This window comes from Pezoporus flaviventris, unplaced genomic scaffold, assembly GCF_033815535.1.
Source record: "Pezoporus flaviventris isolate CSIRO_AGI_PZ_B2104156 unplaced genomic scaffold, CSIRO_AGI_Pfla_v1 ptg000041l, whole genome shotgun sequence".
Taxonomy (NCBI): Eukaryota; Metazoa; Chordata; class Aves; order Psittaciformes; family Psittacidae; genus Pezoporus; species Pezoporus flaviventris.
In genome coordinates this window covers 3,715,016-3,737,875 of record NW_026892589.1, presented here as the reverse complement: position 1 = coordinate 3,737,875, position 22,860 = coordinate 3,715,016, and the positions used below count along the sequence as shown (strand labels likewise).

Genomic DNA, 22,860 nt, shown 5'->3' with positions numbered 1-22,860 from the left:
CAACCCCACAACTATATTTGGCTGGGATAGCTCAGTATTTTCTCCTAGTTGTGCAGCTTGCAATAACAGAGGACCATGCTGTGCTGCTGATGTTACTGATTTTACTCCCTGCTGACTGCAGGGGGGCAAAGTCAATGCAAGATTTGTTAATGTTACATGGCACAGAATTTTTAACATTTCATTCAAACAGTTATTACTGGAGAGAAACAACAACATATTAAGTACGAAAGACCCTAAACTCCTCATTCCATCTACCCTCATGCATTGTGCACATACTTTGGATTCCAACAGGTCGATATGGGATGCATCGAACTGTTGGATTCAAGAGTCACAGCTTCCAAAAGCCAGTGTATGGCACACAGTTGACGGAAGAGATAGTCACTGCAAAGAGGAAAAACAAATGTGTCATTGTATAGCAACAGGAAAACAGTCAAACTAGCAGTGTGTTGGCTGAAATAGATACATCTGCACCTTTCTGCAGCAGATCACCTGTTTTAATTGTCCCAATGAGTTCCGGACACCTTTCAAACTTTTGCAATGTTGACAAAGAACTGTAGATACCGAAAGCATATTTTTGGATGTGAAATTTTTGATGGTCTTATATCGGAGGTGTGCTCAGTAATTTCATACCTGTGAGGATTCTGGCATTTACCCTTTCCAGGTATGGATTTTTATGGGGTTTGGATTTTACAGTAGGTGCTAAGTTTTGCACTTAAGAAAAAGCAGTGTGAGAGTTTATAACATTGGACCCATCTTCTTCTGAACCAAGATTATCTTTGGCATTTTAGCTTATTCCATATGCAAATGTAAATACATGAAGATACTTTGGTAAGTAATTGGATTAATGAACTTAGAACAGAACAGACAGTGTGTATTAGTGACTAATCTAAAACATACAGAAGGGTACACAGTACAAGCACCATCTTCTCCCATTCTCTTCCATAGACCTTTTTTTTTTAAACTAGGCAAATTAAATATGAATTTTGACAGCTTTTCCTTAAAATGAGCCTAGACTTGAAAGCTATATCACATCAGCAAGTCTTACTCAACTTACAACTTGCTGAGCCAAGATCAGCAAGGCAAATGATGCATGTTTCTGTACAGGTGCATATACAAGACTTTCAGTAACTCGTTAGGATTCACTTGTTTAATGTTAGAATTTAACAGTTGCTATTAGTAAAGACAGACTACTTCACCGTGAACTGAAATTCTCAGGATACACAGTCACCAGCTGAACAGCAGCTGTAGGTATGTGTGTTATGGGTTTGTATTGCTGTGAATTTTGCTTATATCCTACATCAAGGAGGGCAGGACATAAATCTGCTCCAGATATACCTTTTGGATTCAGGGGAGCTTGGAATCAAGAGATTGGTTTGAGCAGGAATGAAGGATTGTAAGGTCATTTTTTTCTTCTCTGACATCCCCAGGTGGTTGCCTTCTGCTTGAGAGCAACTGTGGGAAAGGACAAAGACTGAACTTAAAAAAGGAGTATGTGAAATGAAGACACAACCAATAAAACTGTTTATTGTGGTCCCATCACCACACTCCTCTTCCTCACATTTAAAAACCCAAAATGATTAATTACTGCATTTATTAATATTACAAATTTTATGTTTACCAGGATATATAATTATTACTTATTTCTAACAAGTTTACATTACTTTAAATTATAAACATTGTATTATTTGCATTTATATGTTTATACTAACACTCATTATCAGTTAACCATTTATGTGAAAACAAATTTGGGAGCAGACAAAATAACATGACTGACTTGTCTGAGAAAAGATGCTGAGATAGTGCTTATACTCCATCACACTTGTTTTCTCTTGTTATCATGACAATGGAGTAAGTAAGGTTACATACATGAGGCCAACGTTTCAGGAGGTGCCTTAAATTCTCTTCAGTTTTTCCTGGGTTAACATACTGCGTGCCCAGAAAACAGTAAAGATTAAGCTGAAAGGTGTCTCGAGTGCTGGCCAAACCAAAGTAACAGAAAACTGAGCTCTTCACAGGCTGTGAGCATTGTTTCTTCACTGCCATAAGCCTGTTTGGCCATTTACACCTGTGTAAAGTGTTTGTAGATGCTACCAAGCAAGAAAAGAAGGTTTACAGTTTTTTTCCACATAGATGTAAATACCTGCCTGCATCTGGTGTTAGATAATGGAGATTCAAGCTTGATAAGCACAGTAGGTATTGTAGCCTTCATATATTGATAGTATAAGGCAACTGAGATGATTAAGGGAGTGGAACATCTCCGTTATGAGGAAAGACTGAGGGAGCTGGGTCTCTATAGTTTAGAGAAGAGGAGATTGAGGGGTGACCTTATAAGTGTATATAAATATGTAAAGGGGGAGTGTCACGAGGATGAAGCCAGGCTCTACTCAGTGGCAAACAATGATAGGACAAGGGGTAATGGGTACAAACTGAAACACAGGAGGTTCCACTTAAACTTGAGAAGAAACTTCTTCTCAGTGAGGGTGATGGAACACTGGAACAGGCTGCCCAGGGAGGTTGTGGAGTCTCCTTCCCTGGAGACATTCAAAACCCGCCTGGACACATTCCTGTGTAACATTATCTAGGTGTTCCTGCTCCGGCAGGGAGGTTGGACTAGCTGATCTTTTGAGGTCCCTTCCAATCTCTACCATACTGTGATACTGTGATATGGAAGATAGGAGGTCCACACAGGAAATACAACATGAACTATTGTATGCTGGATCATAAATTAGTAAAACACTCAAATGATACTGTCCATAAACTAGCTGAGATGATAACCGAGATCTGAATGGTGGGTGAGTCTTACAGCTTTATACAGATTTCTTTGACAGAGTTCCTAGATGGATGAATGATCCTGGATTAACATTTCCTTTCTAGGTCTGAAGCAGTTTGGGGGTGTCAGCTTACTATTGCCGATTATGACCTAGCAAATTGTTGGAATAAGGGTTGAAGTGTGCATGCCCCAAGCATTGCATTGATATAAACTTTCTAAAGCAAAGCACTGGCTGTAAATCATACATACGCCACCAGTACGGCATCTCAGCACTGTATTTAGAGAGCAACAGGTCTATTTTCTTCAGCAAATTAAGAAATTAATAAACTTACGTCTTCTTTAGTCTAACAAACAAGCTATTTGACAGTGATATAAACTGGCAGGTATTCCTGCTGTCCTAAAAGAGATTTCTTACACAAACCTCAAGAAGTGGTGGTCTTCATTCAGGTAATCTCACCTGAATTGTAACAGCCAATCTCTACTTATTGGAGACAATCAGCACATGAATCCCACAGACTTTGTTGTTCAAAGCAAGTCTGCTTTGTGCTTCCCCAAATTACACTTCCTATTTCCCTTTCTGGGCAGTCCTAATGAACAATGGAGTGCCAGGACAGCAAGACCATTGTACACCCACTGAAGCATTTGGCAGAGTCCATTATTCCTATTGAAAAGGGATAACTAAACTTTACTCCTACTTTTCTACTGTTATGATAAGAAGCTGGTACCAAGTTTAGAGTGTTGATACATTTAAAATAATTGATAACACAATTAAATGCTACAGCTTATGTAACAGCAGCAAAAAAAGTCACGCTAGAGGCTTAATATTTGCTGTTGTCTTACAAGAGAAAGAGGAAGGGAAGTGGGAAAAGCTGGAGTCACTAGAATCTAGGCATATAAAACCATGCCAACAGTTTCAGCATCTGTGAAAGACCAAAGCTAGACTTCATCTGTTAGAAAGACATTTTGCACCCCAGCAGTTTAACAATGCTTCAGAGCTCTTCTTAGTCCATGAAGTTCCTAATTTTGAAGTCAGTACTGTGGAAGCCAGGAGTGAAGTAAGTCTCTCCAGACTCACAGAGATCTGGATTTTGTATCTAAGCTTCACCTATATATGTATACCTACATAAAGGAAAAAGAGGAATATTGAATCGTTTTAAGGTCAGCCTTGCTGAAGAAAGAAATCTTTCCTGACATAAAAAAAATCAATGATTTCAATAATCTGAATGATCACAGTAACAAAGGCAATGATATTTTTCATATGTGTAATACAGAGTTTGCCTGCAATAAATGTGGATTGGCTGAGTTATGGGTAGATGGAACAGTTATGTATTAAAAAGAATAATGAACAGGGAATTTACAAAAAGCTTTCAGGTAGGTTCTTATGTACTTTTATTTTTCTCTAATTAAATAATTTTGTTTCCCTATAAAGTTCACATGGCTTCACAACCCCAGGATCAAAGCACTAATAATGCCATTTAAATAACACAACTGTAGGCAACTTAAGTGAGGAGAAAGTTTCAGATGATGCAGACATTCCAGGTTAAGAGTCCAAACTACTTTGACCAATACTCCAAACCTTTTCTTCTTCCATAACACTATCTCTCAGTAATACTCCGTTTCTTCCCCACCTTTTCTAGCTATTCAGTTAGTGACCCTTCAGAACGCTGGACAGTAAATGTCACTCCAGTAAACACACTTCTGCTCAGAACCTCTCAGTCTGTCTTTGCTGCTTGTTTGCTGTTGGTCTGGGTTTCATAAAACAGGGAAGATTTTATTTCTTATTTTTTATAATGGTTACATATTGTTGGCCCACTTTATGGCCCTGATAAGAAATGCTGCATGCTTCAATGGGTATACGATGGTCTTGCTGTCCTGGCATTCTGCTGTTCATTGGGACTGCACAGAAAGGAGAATTGCATCTCAGATGGCTCTGAAGACTGAATTTTTCAAGTTAAGAGTCAGTTCATGGAAAAAAAGATGAAAGAGAGGAAGTTGGCACCTGAGAGTGACAAAAGCCATAGCAGATTGATGGGAAAAGACTGTTGGGGATGAATGAGCTTTTGGCACAATGAGTCTCAAAAGGTGTGTAACCCCTGGAAGAGCTACTCTGTCCTGCAGAGCAATTATTTAATCACCACTTAGTGAGCGTGACAAATGGAAGATAACTACAGAGTTCAACAGGCATTAGAGGTGCACTGAAAAGATCAGTGTGAACCAAAGGATGGGAGACCATCTAGTGATCAAAAGGAAAAAACCATGACGATAGTAAGCAATAGGTCTGAACTAGCAAAGAAACCCAGCTCTGCAACCTTAGCCACTTATTCTGCTGAATGCAATTCTTTTCTGTTCTTAATGATGTGGTCCCACAGTGGGAACAACAATATGGTACAAACTCACCAGGCCTCCTTTTCTCCTCAGAGCATCAGTTTGAGTTGCCTATGAAACTTCGCCCGAGTTCACCAACCTTCTACCTTCCAAACTTTCTCCTTCTAAACAGCACCTCAAGCATATTTTTTGTTGCCGTGCTTGCCATGTCTCCAGCAGCTCACTTACTCAGGTTTTAAGCATTTTTATTTTCTAGTTCACATAAGTAATAATATTCTGCCTCAATACCAAGTAACAACAGAAGCTGGAAACTGTCACCTTTTAAAAACACTGCCCTCAGACCACCAGAAGCTCTCTGCTCCAAGTTGACTTACGTGGCTCTTTCTTTTCGTGAGCTCTCCGCATCAAAGGAGTACATGGGTGGCTCGAAGTCAGTTCTCCACACCAGGGTCTGAGCCTGTTGGGATGCTTCCAGTGCATTCTTCCTCTCCAGTGATTCTTGTTGAAGGATACCAAAGTAGCCTCTGCCTCGCTTCACAGAACTGAGATGACGCCTGACAAAATTCACCACAAGTAGTCAGTGTACTCAAGACACACACACTATCAAATTGATTTATTTCTCTGTTGCCCACCAAGTTAAATCTTAACAGAGATTTCACATTCTTCTATATTCAGGAGTTCTACATTAGTATTTCCTTCTGCAGTATGATAACAAAGGACAATTCCCCAGTATGAAATGACAGATCTTTCCATGATCTCTTCCAGTACTGCACAGGTTAACTACTGGATGTCTTGAACTCAGCATCACTTTGTACAGTACTTGATTTGAAACCTCCCTGCCTGATTCTAATTTATATCAGCCAATTGATCACTGGGCCCCTCACTGTCTTAGCTCGAGTTGTCACAGCCTGACAAGCACTGCCCTGAAGCTACCTGTTAGCTGCTAAATTCCACCTGCTGTCAGAAGGCTGCATTGTTAGCAAGAGGGAAGGTGCCAGTGAAGCCTGTGAGAGAGCTGAAGACAACAGGGTATTACTGCAAGATAGAAAAATAACGAAACCATAGCTAGGGCAGTGAGAGGGACATGGTACACAATTACTCTTCTGCCTTTGATTAAAATGATAGCAAACTGAACCAAGTCAGATGAGCATCCTACCAGGCACAGGACACATCCCTTTAAGGTGCTGCTGACTTTTGCATCAGGCTGTATTGATTCTTTCAAATACAGTCTAGGCTTCAAAGCTGAGCCTCATTTGTTTTACTGGCAAGTAATAACTCCTTTTTCTTACCAGACATGTATTAAAGCACCTAAAGGTCATATAGGGTGTAGATTTCAGGCACAGAATTCACTAGTCCTCAAGGGGAGCAGTTTACTCCCTCCTCGCTTCCCTTGATGAAAACTCACTTGCACAGTGAGATAAGTTTAGGTTTTTGGCTTTACCGATACTATTTTTTTAGTCCAGCAACTATAAATACAAGGCTGAACACATTTCCAGTTCAGGTAGATAACCGGTCTGCTAGAGATTTCTCTACTAACTTTGGGAAAAGAAAACAAACCAACCCAACAAGAAAATAAGATGTCCCTGATAGGAAATGCTGCATACTTTGGAGCATTTCAGAGCTTTGGAGGATTTCATGCTTTGGAGGATTTCAGAGTCATGTCAGACTGGCTTAGTGTTCTTCATAAGAACCCAGTATTTTGCATAACAGACTTTTGCCAGTGATCAAGATATAGAATCACAGGATGGTTTGGGTTGGAAAGGACCTTAAGATCATCCAGTACTAATCCCCTGCCATGGGCAGGGACACCTCACACTAGACCATGTCACCCAAGTCTCTGTCCAACCTGGCTTTGAACACTGCCAGGGATGGAGTATTCACCACTTCTCTAGGCAACCTGTTCTAGAGCCTCAACCACCCCACACATATTTCACATATATATTTGTACGTACAAGCATTTTTTTCCCTTCACAGTGCTTTTCCTACATTTCTGCACACTCTGATGTAAGTAATCCTCCTTAAAGATCAGAACCCCTGCGTTAGCTGGGTATTATAATGCCACAAATAGTGAACTGTGAGGTTAGTACATGTACCAAAGACAAGTGGTAGAGAAAGATAATTATAAACTAGAAAGTTCTTTTACACTAACAACCATAACCACCATTAATGGAGAAAAATGCATAAATGGCAAGTGCAAGCAGTATATTTTTAAAGCTTTATCTAATAGAGAAGACTAATATGTGTATACCAAAATCAATGATCACTCTCATATACCCATAGGAATAGGAAACATTATGCATATTTGTCAATAAACACTTAGTCTGCGATTTTCTTCAAGTCCCAGGTATGACAAAAAGTAGCTCTACAGTCTCCAAGTATGGAAAAAGAAATAAAATAGAATTAATAGAAATGCATAAAGGAAAAAAAGCTGTGACAATCACCTGATTTAAACAAAAAATAATCCTCTCAAAATTCCATAGAATTATTTCTAGGATATATACAAATAATCCTAAAGCTTCATGGACTCTTGTCAGGAGAAGAGTAAAAATAAAGCCAAATACAGAGGTGACCAGCATGCTTTTTTACAGTTCAGATTTACAGTGTAATGCTGGAATAGGACATCAACTATTTCTCCATTTAAATTCTAGCATCACAATACCCAGTTTATACAATAACTTAACGAATTTAGCAGGGCTGCCTATTTGACAAGTAGGTGAGAATCATTCATTAAAATGCAAATGTAATAGAGATGAAATTGGGAATACATTTATTAAAGTAATTGAGCTTCACTCAGCTGTAGTCACAACATAGATTTTCAATTGTCATTCAGACAAAAGGATTTGACTTATTTTTCTAAGTTAATATCTTTATCAGTATGAAAATTAAGAATTTCCTGAGCAGTAACAATGTACTATGGAACGCTTCAAGATTTCTCTACAGGAATCTATTATAGATAAGGGTCAATGACATGCACAAAGGAATGACCCACTGGCGTGCTACACATGCAGGAAATCGGTTGCAAGCATATTTTAAGGGCTTGGTGTAACTACATACTAATTATATTACTCTAAATCCTTTAGAGACTCAAGGTCAACAGTTAATTGTAATACAAGGCCATTAAAGTATTGGGGAATTGAATTTTTACTGCTCAGATTCAGGATTCTTGGTGCCTTTCTTTGAATAAGAAATTACTCACAAAAATAAAAGGAAATCGTAAACTTACCTTAATTCTAATTTAGGAGCTAGAAAAGCATTGAGAAACTATAATACTGTCAGAAATCTTTTTACTGGGGTAAGGACAAGCTAGAATTTAGCAGGGTTTGGTGTTTTTTTTACATTTTGTTTAAGTATACCTTAAGTACACTTGGTCATCTTCCTGAAATTCAGAAGAATCATTCTAAGGATGTATTTGTCCTTGAAGGTCAAATTTTACAGTTAACAACATCACATCTGCTGTGTGAGCAAGTAAATTCAGTGGGAGATGGTTTACTAAAGGAATGACACACACTCCTGAACACTGGATGTCAAACTCTTGATCAGCTAAGCTTGTGTACCTCCAGCCTGAGCAGAATTGCTAGAGGGATGAGCAGAAGGCTGCACACCCATGTGTGTGTCCCTCCAGTAAGCTCCTGTGTTCAGTGCAGTGGGTGGTGCTCCTGTTAACTCTTCCACCTCACCTCCCTCCTGCTCCAGACAGTACACAGAAAGAATTCAGCCTTTTCCAGGTTATAGCCAATTGTAAATATAAATGAAACCCAATGTGGCGTTGCTTGGAAGCCACAGAGAGCACAGGCTTTACAAATGCCTGTGCCTGTATGTTCATTAAAGCGTTTCAATCTGCATCTGCAATAACTCCCTACCAGACCAGTAGAAGCTCCTCTTCAGGCACATTGCTGAGGGTGTTGCAAGGTACCTGGTGGGCAGTACCTAACTTGTTGCACTAGTGACGAACTGAGCATGAGCCTGGGCTTCACAGGTGAAAAGCAAGTGTAATTTCATGCACGCTGACACTTAAAAACATTGTGAGTATTTTCTATAGCAGAAAAAGTAATACAACAACAACCCTTTTCTGTATGGCAGAAAGCACAGGAGGCAGTAACTTTGAAACTACAGTAAATACACTTAAACTGTTATTCTGAACATTACAGACTAAAACTGTGGATTAAAAACACAGCACAATTCTTGGAAATGAACACTGAGCATTATGGTGCTGCCATGCCATTGTGAGCTGTGTTCCCATCACAAATCTCATTCTAGGCTGATGAGTATTTGGATCCTGAAAAATTCAAAGCAATGTCCATGGAAGGCAGCAGTGATAGCAGGAAGCTTGATTCCTTTGGATTAAATGTGACATCTACACTCTTACCTACTTTTAGGGGGCACCGTGGTACTGTGGGGTCTGTCTTTTTGAGCATATAATAGCTGAAGTATTTATTTCATGTCCCTTAATTTTCTGACCAGGTGCTGTAACACCTGAGGAGCCAATAACTGTGAAACAGGAGGAAATGCCAAGATAAAAGAAAATCCATAGGCACACAGCGATTTTCCTTATTTACAAAGCACACACAGAACAACAGAAAAGCAAACTCAGCATTTCTTGTAAATTGTTGGCAATGATACTGATATATACCAGTGGTGAATCTTATGTAGATGTAGATTCCCATTTTAGTCTCCTGTGGCCGAGTACAATATTCTGTACTCAAATGTCTGTTTATAAAACAAACCCAGGATCTGCATAATGGGAAAGATGCATATTATCCCATGAAAATCTGACCATGAAATAAGTAATGAAACAAGTTAACGTAAGGTGTGAGTAAATTTGTAGTATGTTCCCAGAAGATTGTGTAGCAAGAAACAAGGATCTTTAATAGTAAAAACACTACCTTACACTATTAAAGATGTCACCAGGTGAACGTATTCACGTATTACTGCATATTTAAAGATGTCTCAGAGTAGTTTTTAATTAACTTCAAAGCCATTAAAATACAGAAGATGCTGCTTCCATTGTGAAATGAGGCAGAACCTCTCCTTTGAAAATGAGATGCTCTCTAACACTGAGAAGAACAAACAGATTTGGCTACCTGGAGGTACAAAAAAACCCATACCAAAACCTGGCTTATTTTTAGTTGGAAATGCATTCTTCTTAACCTGGAAAGAATGTCAGATAGCTTTTTCTCTTTTAAGAAGTCCCAGAACACAAGAACATGCACACCCCCCCCTCCACTTGTGCCATACTCTAACTCCAATTCCTGTTGATCTTCATATAAAAGTTTTCTTTGCAGGTAGGCACATTTAGGTTTCCAGCTCTTGGTGTCTCTGGAGAAGTACATAAACAAAGGTGAACAGGGGAAGTACTTCCAGAGCAGCACAGAGAAGACAGCTTTGTACTGACAAAGGACAGAAAAATAAATCTGTGAGATTAAGGCTTTGCTTTCAATTCTTCTCCAAAAACCTGTAGGAAACTACTACTAAAACTTTAAAAGAAAAATAAATTACCTGGAAATTTTTTGGCTATTTTCTTGCTGTAAGAATGAAAAATAACAACTTTATGTTCCTATTACTGACAAAACCTCACTGTACATTCAGTGGAACGTCACTGAGGTACCTGATACTTTACCAGGGAGAGAAACAGCCTCATGCTGCACCAGGGAAGGTTTAGACTGGCTATTAGGAACAATTTCTTCACTGAGAGGGTGGCCATACATTGGAACAGGCTGCCCAGGGCAGTCAGCGGTGGAATCACCATCCCTGGAAGTGTTCAAAGGATGTGTAGACAAGGCCCTCAGTGACATGGGTTAGTGATGGTCTTAGCAGTGCTGTGGGAATGGTTGAACTTGATGAGCTTAAAGGTCTTTTCCAGCCCTATGAGTCTATGAAACACTGCTGGCTCAAGATTTTCATGTGAAAGTAGAAACCACTTCCCACGATCTAGCCTTGCCTTTACCACATAATGGTATTACAGAGCAATGACATTTTACTGCTAACTAATGGAAACCCATTGTGTTAGCTTTGTTTGAGCATTAAGTGACAAAGTGTCATTTTGTAGTCAAATATGTGGGATTAGACTGCTGTGTTTAGATAGATAGTGAAATCTAATAAGCAGTGAGCTATTGCCACTTACAGAATTTCAAACAAACATATTTTTGCACTAAAGGAATGGAGATTGAGACTCAAATGAACAGCCTGGAAAAGCAGCAATGTCGATGGGAATAGCAGCCTTTCCAGCGATTGATGATAGCGATTCCTACATCCATACACTTTAATGGCTGCCTTTACCCATGACTGCTGTCTAATTAATGTGAGCCATCATTCATATCAAAGGAAATTTTTGCTTCTGGAAAAAAAAAACAAAATGCTGCAAACTGCCGGCAGTGACAGTACTAGAAACATGCCAATTAGAGTGATTTCTGCCAAGCAGCAAAAGGGCACAAACCACTGGTTTCCAAGCAACTGACATTATGAAGTATTAAACACACTGGAAAGTAAAATTGATAGATAAACATTTCACCTTCTCAGTGCTGCCTCACTCTGCTTCTTAACTCTACATTGGCTGTCCTCCCTGCTCTTAGAGACTCTTCTGTACCTTCTATTAAACTGTATGCATTAAGGAATGCCAACTTATCATAATCTCTAAACACTAACATCTTTCTTGTCTGAATGTATTAGAAGAGGATTGGCATATATTCACAGGTAGGGACAGACAAGGTCATAACCAGAATTCCAATAAAAAACACATTTCTTTCCATTTAAAAATCTTAGACTAGCTGCCATTTGAATCACAAAATCTAAGCAGTTCTGTGCCGAAGTCAGCTACACAGTCACTAACAGGCCAAGAAGGAGGAGAAACTGCTCTTTCAGGTAACAGTCAGTCTTGGTGCAGGCATAAAGAATGCATTAGTAGAGGCTCAGCTTTCTGCACACAGTGACTTTTCAAGATCTGCCTTCAAGGAAACTTGAACCATTTTAAAGAGCCATCCAGTTTCTAATTTCAAACATAAAAAGCAGCCAGTTGAACACTGTTGAACTGCCAGCCGTTTGACATTTAGTTTAATTTAACCAGCACAGCACAGTGGAACAGATGCACAGGAGCCATTTTCTTCAGACTATAGCAAATGCCACTCAGAGGTTTAGTGTGCCCTTTTGGGAAATAAAGGCTTGACTGGCTCATGGGATGATACGGACACTTCCCCTTTGAGCCTGCAGCTCAAAGCTGTTGATCCCTAGACATCCTTTGTTAGGGAAGTCCACCACTTGTCATTTTCACATATGGACACCTATGCTTAGGTGACTGTCACTGCACAGTTTTCTGTTTCCATCAGCTTTTCTACCTCCTTTTTACACAAAGAAAGTATTTTCATCTAGTCTTGTTTGAAGTGATATGCTTCTTTTTAAGCTCTATTTGCTGTGGTGATGCTTAACAAGAGTATTTCCAGCACACTTGCATGGTCTTGGTGGGCTGAGTTAGCCTACATAAGTGATTTATGGTAACTTGCTTTTATTAGGAATTAACAACTGCAAACTTCCAATACTTTGGTAATCTCTTTTGCTGTGTAACTGTTCCTACATCTTTCTGCAGTTTCTTAGTTAAAGACTTCTGCTTTCTAGCTTCTCATACAATATATCTTCATGCAAGCGTGGATTACTTAATGTTATTTCTGGATCCAATCTACAGATGTCATTGGAACAATAAATAAAGGCTCTCTCTCGGAGCTGAATGTCATTTCAAGGAGGCTGTGCTTGTCGAGTTTGCTTAGCTTTAGTAAGAATAGCAACAGAAATGAAGACATAATTTTTAGCACAAAGTTAAAGATATGCTCAGGGACAAAGGTGGTGTCTTTTCTGCCCTACTGCATTCCACCCACTGAATCTGACATTGGGAACTACTTAGCCAAGTAAGTCAGAGCTACTTTGCGTCTACATGGGCAATCTCAACTAGAAGAAAGATGTATTGATCTACAGGGAAGAGGAATGATTATTATCTATAGATTACCCAGATGTTCTTAATTTTAGGCTGCACAAAGATAAGTAAATTCCTTCCTACATTTTAATGCTGTGTTTAGGTGAAATGAGAGCTGAGAGCTGACAGGTGTCTCCTAAAGTGACTGGGTATAACTCACCAGTAGGAAAGCACTAGTAGGACTTTCTGCTTGGGACTAGTGACCGGTAGTTTTGAAAGATGACTAGTTTGAGCAGTCTCTGTGTTCTGTCATCATCCTCTTTTACGCCCTCATGAGGACTCAAAAAGAGAGTATTACTGACTCTCTGAGGTATGAGGTCATAATTACAAGGTTTATCTTCAGTTTAATTATGCTTCTACCATGTAAGGTAGGCTATTAAAGCTCTGTGAATGCAGCTCAGTCTGTATCAGTGATGACTCCTCAAGCATTTTGGAGATAATTTTAAAATTCATACTGCTGTGCTCTGTCACTGATCATTAAAAACTTCCTCACAGTTGGTTCCATTACAGGCTTTCATACAAACAAGCTGCAAGATCACAGACACTGCTTCCTGTGAACAGATCCCATTCAGACAACTGCTGGGGGTTCCTTTGCAATCAGGAGGAGGAAAAGCAGCAAAACACAAATCCACAAAGGTAATTTGTATTTCCTGGCTCCCCGTAGTATGTACCTGCATACTGCTCTGCTACCCTGACTGCTTTAATTCTCTGCTGCCCCAGAGAAGAAAACTCCAATTTTCTTCTTTTACTTGCATTTTCCACTCAGCTTTTCTCTAAATTAGCTCTTTCTCTATAGTCTGAAATTTTTGCTAAGTATTGCAGACATGTCTTTTGGTCCAAACCAGTAGCGCAGCCATTCTCACTTTACATTATCGTTTCCCACAACCTCGTATTGCAAGATTTGGTTAGTCTGTGGGTTTGAATTCTTTGCTCTTCTTACTGTTTTTTCACCCCATACATGAACATTGACATTAGTCAAAGGAACATTGTGCAAACCCTCAGGATGGGCGGCTAACACATTTTCATTTTTAAAAGCTCACACAATGACACTTGAGGAATTCCCAGGCTTACACAACCCAAGAAAATAAAAAAAAAGGCAAAAAACCAACAACAAAAGCAACACAAAAAACCCCACTCAAATAAACACCCCCCCCCCCCAACAGTCAGTGTATACCCTTGCCTTTGACTTCCAGCTACTCAGGCTGTGGGATGTTTTCCTGCACACTGGGTCATTTGGCTAGTGTACATTTCAGAAAGCATTGGAGAAAGCGAGTTCAGATTTCAGAAATCTGTTTTCTTGATTCATTCAAGCCATTAAATCTCACATCATACTTCACTCCTTGAATAACACAAAACCTGTAGGATTCCTGATTTAATTGCCACAGTAAACAGAATAAATTCTATTAGGCATGTTACAGGCTCACTACTTGAGTTACAATTTAAAGAATGTGTGGTATGACACAACATAATAGGCAAGCTTCAGTTCAGCATTTATTCAGCTAACAGTGCTTTCCAGAAACTGATGTTAAAGTGACCACTTCACTAAGCAGCTTTGACCAAACCCTGACAGTGTTACTCTTCTGATCCTCAAAAAACCAAATGTGCGTAAAGATATCATTTACTGTTGAGTAAATGTAAAAAGTAACTATATATTCATTTGCGCACAAGATTAAATCTTCCCTTTCTTAATCTTACACCTGTTTCAATTGTCATGGAAAACTTCTGATTGGGAATATTTCACCCCAGGCATCTGAAATCACATGAAGCTAGTTTTGAATGCAACTGAATTAGATTTATGAGGCTGGAAGGAGATGGCAAAGTTGGAGATGCTTTAACAGGTAGATATTTTCTTACTTATCAGCACTTCAAACTCTGCTTGGGATATTAAAATGGAATTGGGTTCTTTCCATCTTCTGTATAAAATATTCTGCAAGCCAAGTTTGATTCTTGGGAACAATTGCACATCACCACTATCCTCTGTGGGTGTGCTGCAAGTACAGCTGATCAGGACTTGACAATTCTGCTGATAATGTACATAAAGGAATATATTCTTGTTTACCCCTTCAGGTGTATTGGCTTCTGGAGGGGAGGAGGGATGAATGTCTAAAATCTGTGGGTTTAATCACTCAGAGAAAAGATACATCAAAACACATTAGGATCAAGTGTATTCACATCATTAAAAATCTACATTTAACATAATTTTGCAGATTGCATTACTATTAAAAAATCAGTGGAAAGCAAATCTGCATTTATCATAATGTGGTGCAGGAAACACAAATGTCTTCAGTTAAAAGTAGGCTAGAATAAACACTTCATCTGCTACAAGAAACAACTGCACTCCCCCAGAGTAATGGGCTGGATCTCAGAAGCAGCCTTTCCCTGGAGCTTCTAATTTAGAAGGGCAATTTCAGAAATAAAAATCAGAGAAACAGAGGCATCACTGAAGTCGGGAAGGATAAGTAAGGCAATTTCCTTACCTGAGACACCCAAGTTCCAGTTGTAGCTGTTCCAGTGATAATTAATCTTACATCCCCAATTTGATTTTCAGAATTTACTTATGAGAGCAATAGTATTTATCCGCCTAATACCCAGCAGTGCTGCAGAGATGAGTAAAGCAATGCTTTCATGTATTTGAGAGCTAGGCATTCTAAGAGTTATCAAACTAAAGCACCTCTAGGCTGGTCAAGAGACACAAAAATGCCATGTAGCTCATAGTGGCATTTCAAAAGCACACTTCCCAACAGTATCAAATCAAGTGTTAACCTACTATTAAAATGACACTTCATTTGTTCAACCTGTGAATTGTATTGCAATGAGTCCAGTTTGCTATATCTAAATGTCTACATATCGATTTGTTCATCTTTTAACAAATTAAGCTTTTTCGTACCAACGGCGATGGTAATCATTGCTCTACAGAACACTTGCAAGTATTTTTCATGCTACTCATTTGAAAATAAAGAATATAAAGCAACCAAGAGCAAGCTCCAAGCACCTGCAACTCATATATCCAGAAGTAAACTGATCTTTGGCAGGTTATCATCAAAAGAACTTTAACTTGACCTTGGGGAGACAATTCCACTGAAAACTAGCAATGAACAAAGAATGCAGGCAGTCAAACATAACTAACAGGGCATTTATGGCAACACCAAGTCATGATTTACTGAAATAGCGTATCCAACCTTCAAAGTACATAGCATTTGTTATTTTGTTTAGAGTTAATCATGTGAAAATTCACTATAACTGAATTAACAATAAGTTAACTTACATTACATAATATTAGTTAGTAGTAGGTTAATATGAGTAATGAATAATAAAAATTGGTGTAGAGAAGGAAAAGGAAGAATGTAGAATACAGTGTTATCACAAGTAACTAGTATGAAACTTAGAAATTGCTGTGATTTAAATATTTCATTTTTACAACCACTACATTATTATGAAAAGTGAAATTCTGATTCCTCTACAACAGAAGCTATTCTTTCTCTAACCTCCTTGATTTTTATGCAGCTAATCTCAGTCAAACAATGCAAGAGCCCAATTTATCTTCAACATATTATGCTCATAAGTATTGTGTTGTCTTGACTGCTATATTTGCTTAGATTTAACCTAATTATGAAGTTTTTATATAGATGTCTGTCTAACTGCTTACCTTAATTCAACTATTTTACCTAGTGAATGCTCTTCAAAGACTTAAAGTCTAGGAACCTGTAAATACAGGTGCAATTTGTACCCTGCTGTGGCTGGCAGTGGTAATTTATCAGTTTTATTTGCAGCAGGCTGTAACTAAACCTTGCCAGATGTAAATCATCTTTTTGTAGTACTGCTTGTTGTTTCAGTTGCAAATGAATCTCATTTCTTAGCTTAACACTCACATCAAGAAAGCTAGAAGGTTCCAGGGAAATTTAGAAAACCCTGGAGTCACTGACTGCAAGGCTTATTATTCAGCTTAGCAACTGTTTAAGCTAATACAGAGAAAATAGAGTGAATGGTCTCTGTAGGCAAGTTGGGAGTGCAATCAGAGCGTGTAATTGCAACAGAAAAACATATTGAAGCCTCAGCCTTGTCAACTACAGTACCGCCTGCAGTGCCAATGCTGAAACATGGGTGACAACAGGGCCTAAGCACATTTGAGAGAATGAGTTCCTAAATAGCAGAGCACACTTTGCTATAGCCTGTTAGACCCAGCTACTTTCTATAGTCAGTCCCATAAAATAAGAGTTGCTGGCTAAAAGGTATATATAGGATCACATATCCACATCCCATCCTAACAGCTCATTACCCATCAGATAAGGGGAACAAAAATCTCTTCCTTGTATGGCAGCATCTTCCTGAGCCTCCAGCTGGTATACTCCAAATGAGTCCCACACAGATGTTTCTATAATATTGGTAGATATTTTCACTGTGATTTTCTATCACATAATGGACATTATATGTCCTAAAATTGCTCATTTTTGACTACTTTATTACCAAATCCTGGCACAGCACTGTGTCATGCAAAAAACTGCAAAGTAACAATCGCCTTCATAATGAGCAGTGAAACAATATAGTATTAACATAGAGTTATCAAACAACCATTCCTTATACAGCACTGACAACATTTTGAGTATACATAAAGCCTATAAAGGAGAAATTGTAAACTATCTTTTTGAAGCTGTCAGTACAGTTGATTATTTCACCTATAATTCAACTGCTGCCACTGCAGAAACAAAGATTCCTTCAGCCTTGACTGTCCCATGTGTGTGTGCTCTGGATTCCCTTACCTTGAGCTAGCTAGAGAGTCTCTAAGAGTCCTCAGCTCCTTTCCAGTTTCTGTAAGTGGGGAGGGCCTCTTCACTGGTTCCGGTGCATCAGACTGAAAGTGATCACACTGAAAATAGATAATGAAGTATTAATTAAGAGCTTAGCATAGAGTAGGTATGTGCAGTCTCAGGCTTCATTTTAATCATCAAATATTTTCTGAGATTGTCATCACCTGGGACAGCACTGTATCATTTCACAAGTGTGTAAACAAGTCTTACATGACACTGCTGTGCATGCCTGTGTGTACATGTGTTCCAACAGCTTTTAACTCATTGGCTGGCTTCAAGTTTGACAGAGATTTTACAGGCAGTTAAAGCACCCAGGAGCTTCATTAAACTACCAGACAGGAAGAAGAGACTGTTCAATGGCTCAGGCTTAAGGAATGACTGCTGCGAGTGCTTATGCATTAACAAACTATGAACAATATGCATGGGAGAAATCTTTTACAAGTCCCAGTCCAGAAAATTTTTCAATCAGGCCCAAAACAGAGAGATTGACATTTATAGGAACCAAAACAGTAGGAAAAGCTCCACAGACATAGGTGGGTTTGGAGCACGGGACACAATAGTTTTCTTATTTTCTCTCTCTCATTTTTTAAGAGTGAAGAAACCAGGTCAGCAATTTTAGGTAAAAAGAATTAAAATCACCAACTCATTACATCGTTCAAAATGCCTTCAACATTTGTTCTTCTGAGCAGCTAAGGAACTGAAACACATGGAGATGAAAGCTTGTATTTGTTGTTGAACTAGCCCTGGCTTAGAAGCACCTTTGGGGTTTCCAGAGAGCAGCTGCATCAGTTTCATAGAATCATGACTGCACATTGTGCATATGCAGGGCTTTGTACATGTTAGGTTATAAAATACGCAGTAGAGGCAGTTGTCAATGTGCAAAAAGTGCATGGCTAAAACTGTTATCCACTGGGAGCATAGAGCTGGTGTGTAGAAACTGCAGTGCAGTCCACACTATTCCACGAGGCAGTCCTGTGCGTGCATGAATGTCCTAAGTTCCAAGGAAAATTAATTCCAGGAAATAAAGATCCTTCACTATGCACCTGGGAAAGTATGCAATAGGATATTGCAGATCTCAGCTGGGTCTATAGAGAAGATGGTCGCCTACTCCAGAGAGACTGCAACTCTTATTTCAACACCTTATGCCTGTCCAAGTATTGGTTTTCATTGCTGAGACAACTGGTGCTCTTTGTGGTTCTGTGATATGATTGAGCCGCACTTCAACCCCTTCCTTAGTAACCTTTTAACTTTAAAAGAACATTGTGGAAAGTGCAAACAAAAGAAGTCTTTTCAATGAGATGTATAGATCAAAATAAGAATTGTAACAGAGAAGTGAATGTCAGTGTCACTAAATGAATGTCAGTGGATGTTTCTGGTACTCAGACCAGAGAGCTTCTGCAGTAAAACACCTGGCACAGTGGCACTTCTTAGCAGGACTTCCCCAGCACTTTTCAACTTACTGTTCAACTTTATTAGCTTCTGACAACCCTGACTAATTTGAGTTAGAGAAAAAAGGAAATTAAGCATTGTGTTGGGATAGGTAAGATAGTAAAGGATGCCGAAGTCAGGCTAACACACACTTGTGTTTGCTTTCTTAAAGAAAAAAAAACTTTAAAGACACAAAATCATTAGTGTTAGCCGTCAGTTTTCATCTAATTGTAGCTCCACCATTCTTTCTCTTTTGTTTGTATTTTATTCTTTTCTCTTGTACAAAAATTGTGATGAAATCAGCTGCCTGGCATTCAATATTGTCTAAAGAGAAAGGAGCTGGATCAGATTATAAATAAGCTAACAAAGACTATGTATGAGGAAAATTAAATCTTCTTGCTGGATCATCAAAATAAATTCAGGTAAATCATTAAATCCATACAGAGAAGTTAAAATGTACTTTAATTCCAACATTTTATTTATCTTTACAAGACTTGAATTGCTTTGGGATAGATAGCCACAGACTGAACTAAGTCTGCAGTGTTGTATGACAGACCTAAGTACATATCAAATAAAACATACACTTGAGCAGTCTTGGGTGAATTAGAACAGACTCACCAAGTGATTGTTTTGTGCTGACCAAAAAGTGGCATTTCAGTAAAATTGTCTCCAGGCCTTTCAATATTGAAAAGTGAAGGTTAAGGTTTCACCAAGCAAAGGCTGAAAATCTGGATGGAGACTAGACCTTCAACAAGTGTTTATTTCTGCAGCTCCACATAACACTCAAAGGAACAGCCCTTTCAGCTTCAAGGTTTTGAGACCTAAAGATGTACATAGTGACCTGTATACTTTTATAAAAATATGAAATTTTGAAATGCAAATCATTCTGAATGTGTCAGCCATTTCTGTGCTAAACTGTAACACAGTTTAAAGATCAGTCTTCTAGAACTGACACATGGCATAACTAAAACAAATAAACTGAATTTTCAGAACACTATTTTTATCAGATTGCAGTAGAAGCCTACACATCACTCAGTGATTTCTTCTGATACCTTCAGGAGGAGTGTTACAAATTAAGATCTAGGAAATGTTCATCAGCCATGCTTCCTTAAGTACAGTAAGGCTTTAAAACTTTAATTCAGCAAACATATCTATGATTAATTAAAACATGATCCTTCTCTGTTGCCTTCTTTAACTCCATCTAGAATCAAAGCTTCAGTGATCTCACCTCTGGCTTGGAAGAGTGCTTGTCAGTAGAAACTTCAGCCACTTCTTTGGGTGTTTTTCCCTGCACATCTTTTTCCACTGATTCCTAAAAATAAACAAAATCATATTTCAAACAGTGCTAATTACCCATACTGTAGCAGGTCATAATTTTCAAAATTAAGTGGTACAAATAAGTTTTTCTATAGAGATGCAAATTAAAGTAAAAATAATGGCTGGTCTATTGTAGAAAACTTAAAATGTCACTAAGTAACTCTGGTGTACAAGTAGATTCTCATCTGATGTACCTGCTGACAAGTTACTGTGCAAAATGCATACATGTTTGCTAAATTACTATACTCAAATGCTTTGAGAAATGTAATTTTTCTCTTGGGAGACTGTTATGTAGACTACTGTGTCAAACATAAAAAGAAAATCCAATTTCCAAAACCAGGAAAATTACTTACCTGTAATTGCTCTTCCCTGAAGATACGCACTATGGATAGACAACTATTCTTGGGTCTGTGCTTTCACCCACAAGGAAGGCACAGATTCCTAAAAAGCCCTGAAGTCAAACGCAAGCACACTTTTCAGACATCCTTCAACCATCAGTTTATTCAAGTGGAAGGAAGACATATTCCTTCCTATTAAAAAGAATTATATAGGGAGATTAATCAAAGATTTCAGCTCACTCAGTAGTGTGCAGTGCTCAGGATAAAAGGATATGAAAACAGGCATTTCTTCCTGCACTAGTTTTAGATCAAAGAGCTCATTTATTGATTCCAAGCAAAGCTGTAGGGCCTACCTAGGAAGGTGCATCCATATAGTCAGGGCAGAGCCAATGTACAAAGGCTGCTTCACAGCAGCCTTAGAGCTGTGGATGACAGTTGCTATGCTGTATAGCTTCTGCACAATGGACCAAAGCTTGAGAACATTCAAGTATTTAAAAGAAAGAAAAATCAAGGGCAGAGCATTTTGCTTGTTGGAATTTGACTTAAGAAGGCACAAAAATATTTTCAATTTTATGTTCTTATGCAACATTTCAGCAGAACAAAAGTTCAAAGTGTAAAGAACAGAATCTTTATCCACTGGAGAGCTGTAGACACCAAAGTTCTTCTATAAATAACTGAGACAGCCCAGAAACAAGTGGAAAACTAGGGGGGAAACCAAACCCAGAGCAAAGCAGCTGGAATGAAAAGATGATTTTCTGCACCCAGAGTAAGTCTGAACTAGTGAGATGTCAAAGAGAAGTCTGAAGGCTCCACTGTTACATGCAATCGGGGTGCACTTGACCAAGATTGGTCAGCAGCAGAGACAGATGGCAAACCAACACTGCTCTGGAGAACGTGTCATACAAGGCTACCAGTGTACTCAAGATCCCCCGTTTTTGAGTGAGAAAACCTCATTCACACACTCAACAGGAGAAGAATAATTTTCCCATTTCCCACTTCACCTGTGGAAAATGCTATTCAGACTACTGGTGATGAACATGCATTCAATCTAGAGTCTCTTACACTGAACTTGAGGAAAAACAAAACTGAAGTATTTGCCACTACATAAATTTAATCATCATATATTTGGCATGTTTTTTTCACAGATCAAAGTTATTTATTTTAACCATTTGTAGTAAGAAGCAGATTCTGAATACTAAATGTCTTGATCTGCAAAAGCAGGCCTTCTGAAGTAGACTGGATTTTGGAAATGAGCTGCCAAATAAAGGCATTTATAAGGAATTAAACCCTCCCCCCCGCAACATTTTCAGCATAAGTGTGAGACATTTGTAATGACATTCCTGTAGTACGTGGACACAACGTATCTATCCAGAACAGAAATAATGCTAAAAGACAAATAATTACTTGTATCCTGATTTACCCCTTCTAAATTTCAGAGCACTCTTAGAGGTAGAAAGCTGCCAGATGGATGGAGCAGAAGACTTTGTTGGTGAAATGCCTTCAGTGAAGATGGTTCAGAAGCAGTTTGGTTTTTAAACTGAAAAGTTTTCATATTGGGGCCCATATTTAACTTGTACCATGGCACTTTTTTTGGAAGTACAATAAAAAGTCCAAGTAACTCTAAGTATTAGGACATCCTTCAATCTCCTTTCTCCTTTTCTGCTACTATTTGCACATGGCTGCCTTCTCTGCATTGCGTATCTATTTGTCACTTGTAATGCAACCACCACAGCATCACCCCATAGCACAATAAGAAACAAAATCCAACACCATAAGCTGGTGTTGATTCTCTCATCTCTGCTATGGGAGTAGCACACAGCAGCCTGACACTGGTGTGATTTGTTTTTTAAGATAGATAGATTCGATTAGAGAGAGAGAGACATAGATGATAGATAGAGAGATGATAGATGATAGAGAGAT

At 38.7% G+C, this 22,860-nt stretch overlaps 1 protein-coding gene across 2 annotated transcripts in view; it reads right to left on the bottom strand.

Moving 5' to 3' along the window:
• Nucleotides 1-22,860, bottom strand: part of CCDC60 (coiled-coil domain containing 60) — a 58,857-nt gene that overhangs the window by 16,223 nt on the left and 19,774 nt on the right. The window contains exons 2-6 of one of the 2 annotated variants that reach the window (XM_061465822.1): nt 20,514-20,597; nt 17,810-17,901; nt 5,470-5,649; nt 1,336-1,452; nt 277-381 (exon numbers count right to left, since the gene is read on the bottom strand). In XM_061465822.1, coding sequence (XP_061321806.1) covers nt 277-381; nt 1,336-1,452; nt 5,470-5,649; nt 17,810-17,901; nt 20,514-20,597 — 578 coding nt within the window. The remainder of the gene's footprint in view (nt 1-276; nt 382-1,335; nt 1,453-5,469; nt 5,650-17,809; nt 17,902-20,513; nt 20,598-22,860) is intronic. The other variant, XM_061465823.1, reaches the window with a different exon arrangement.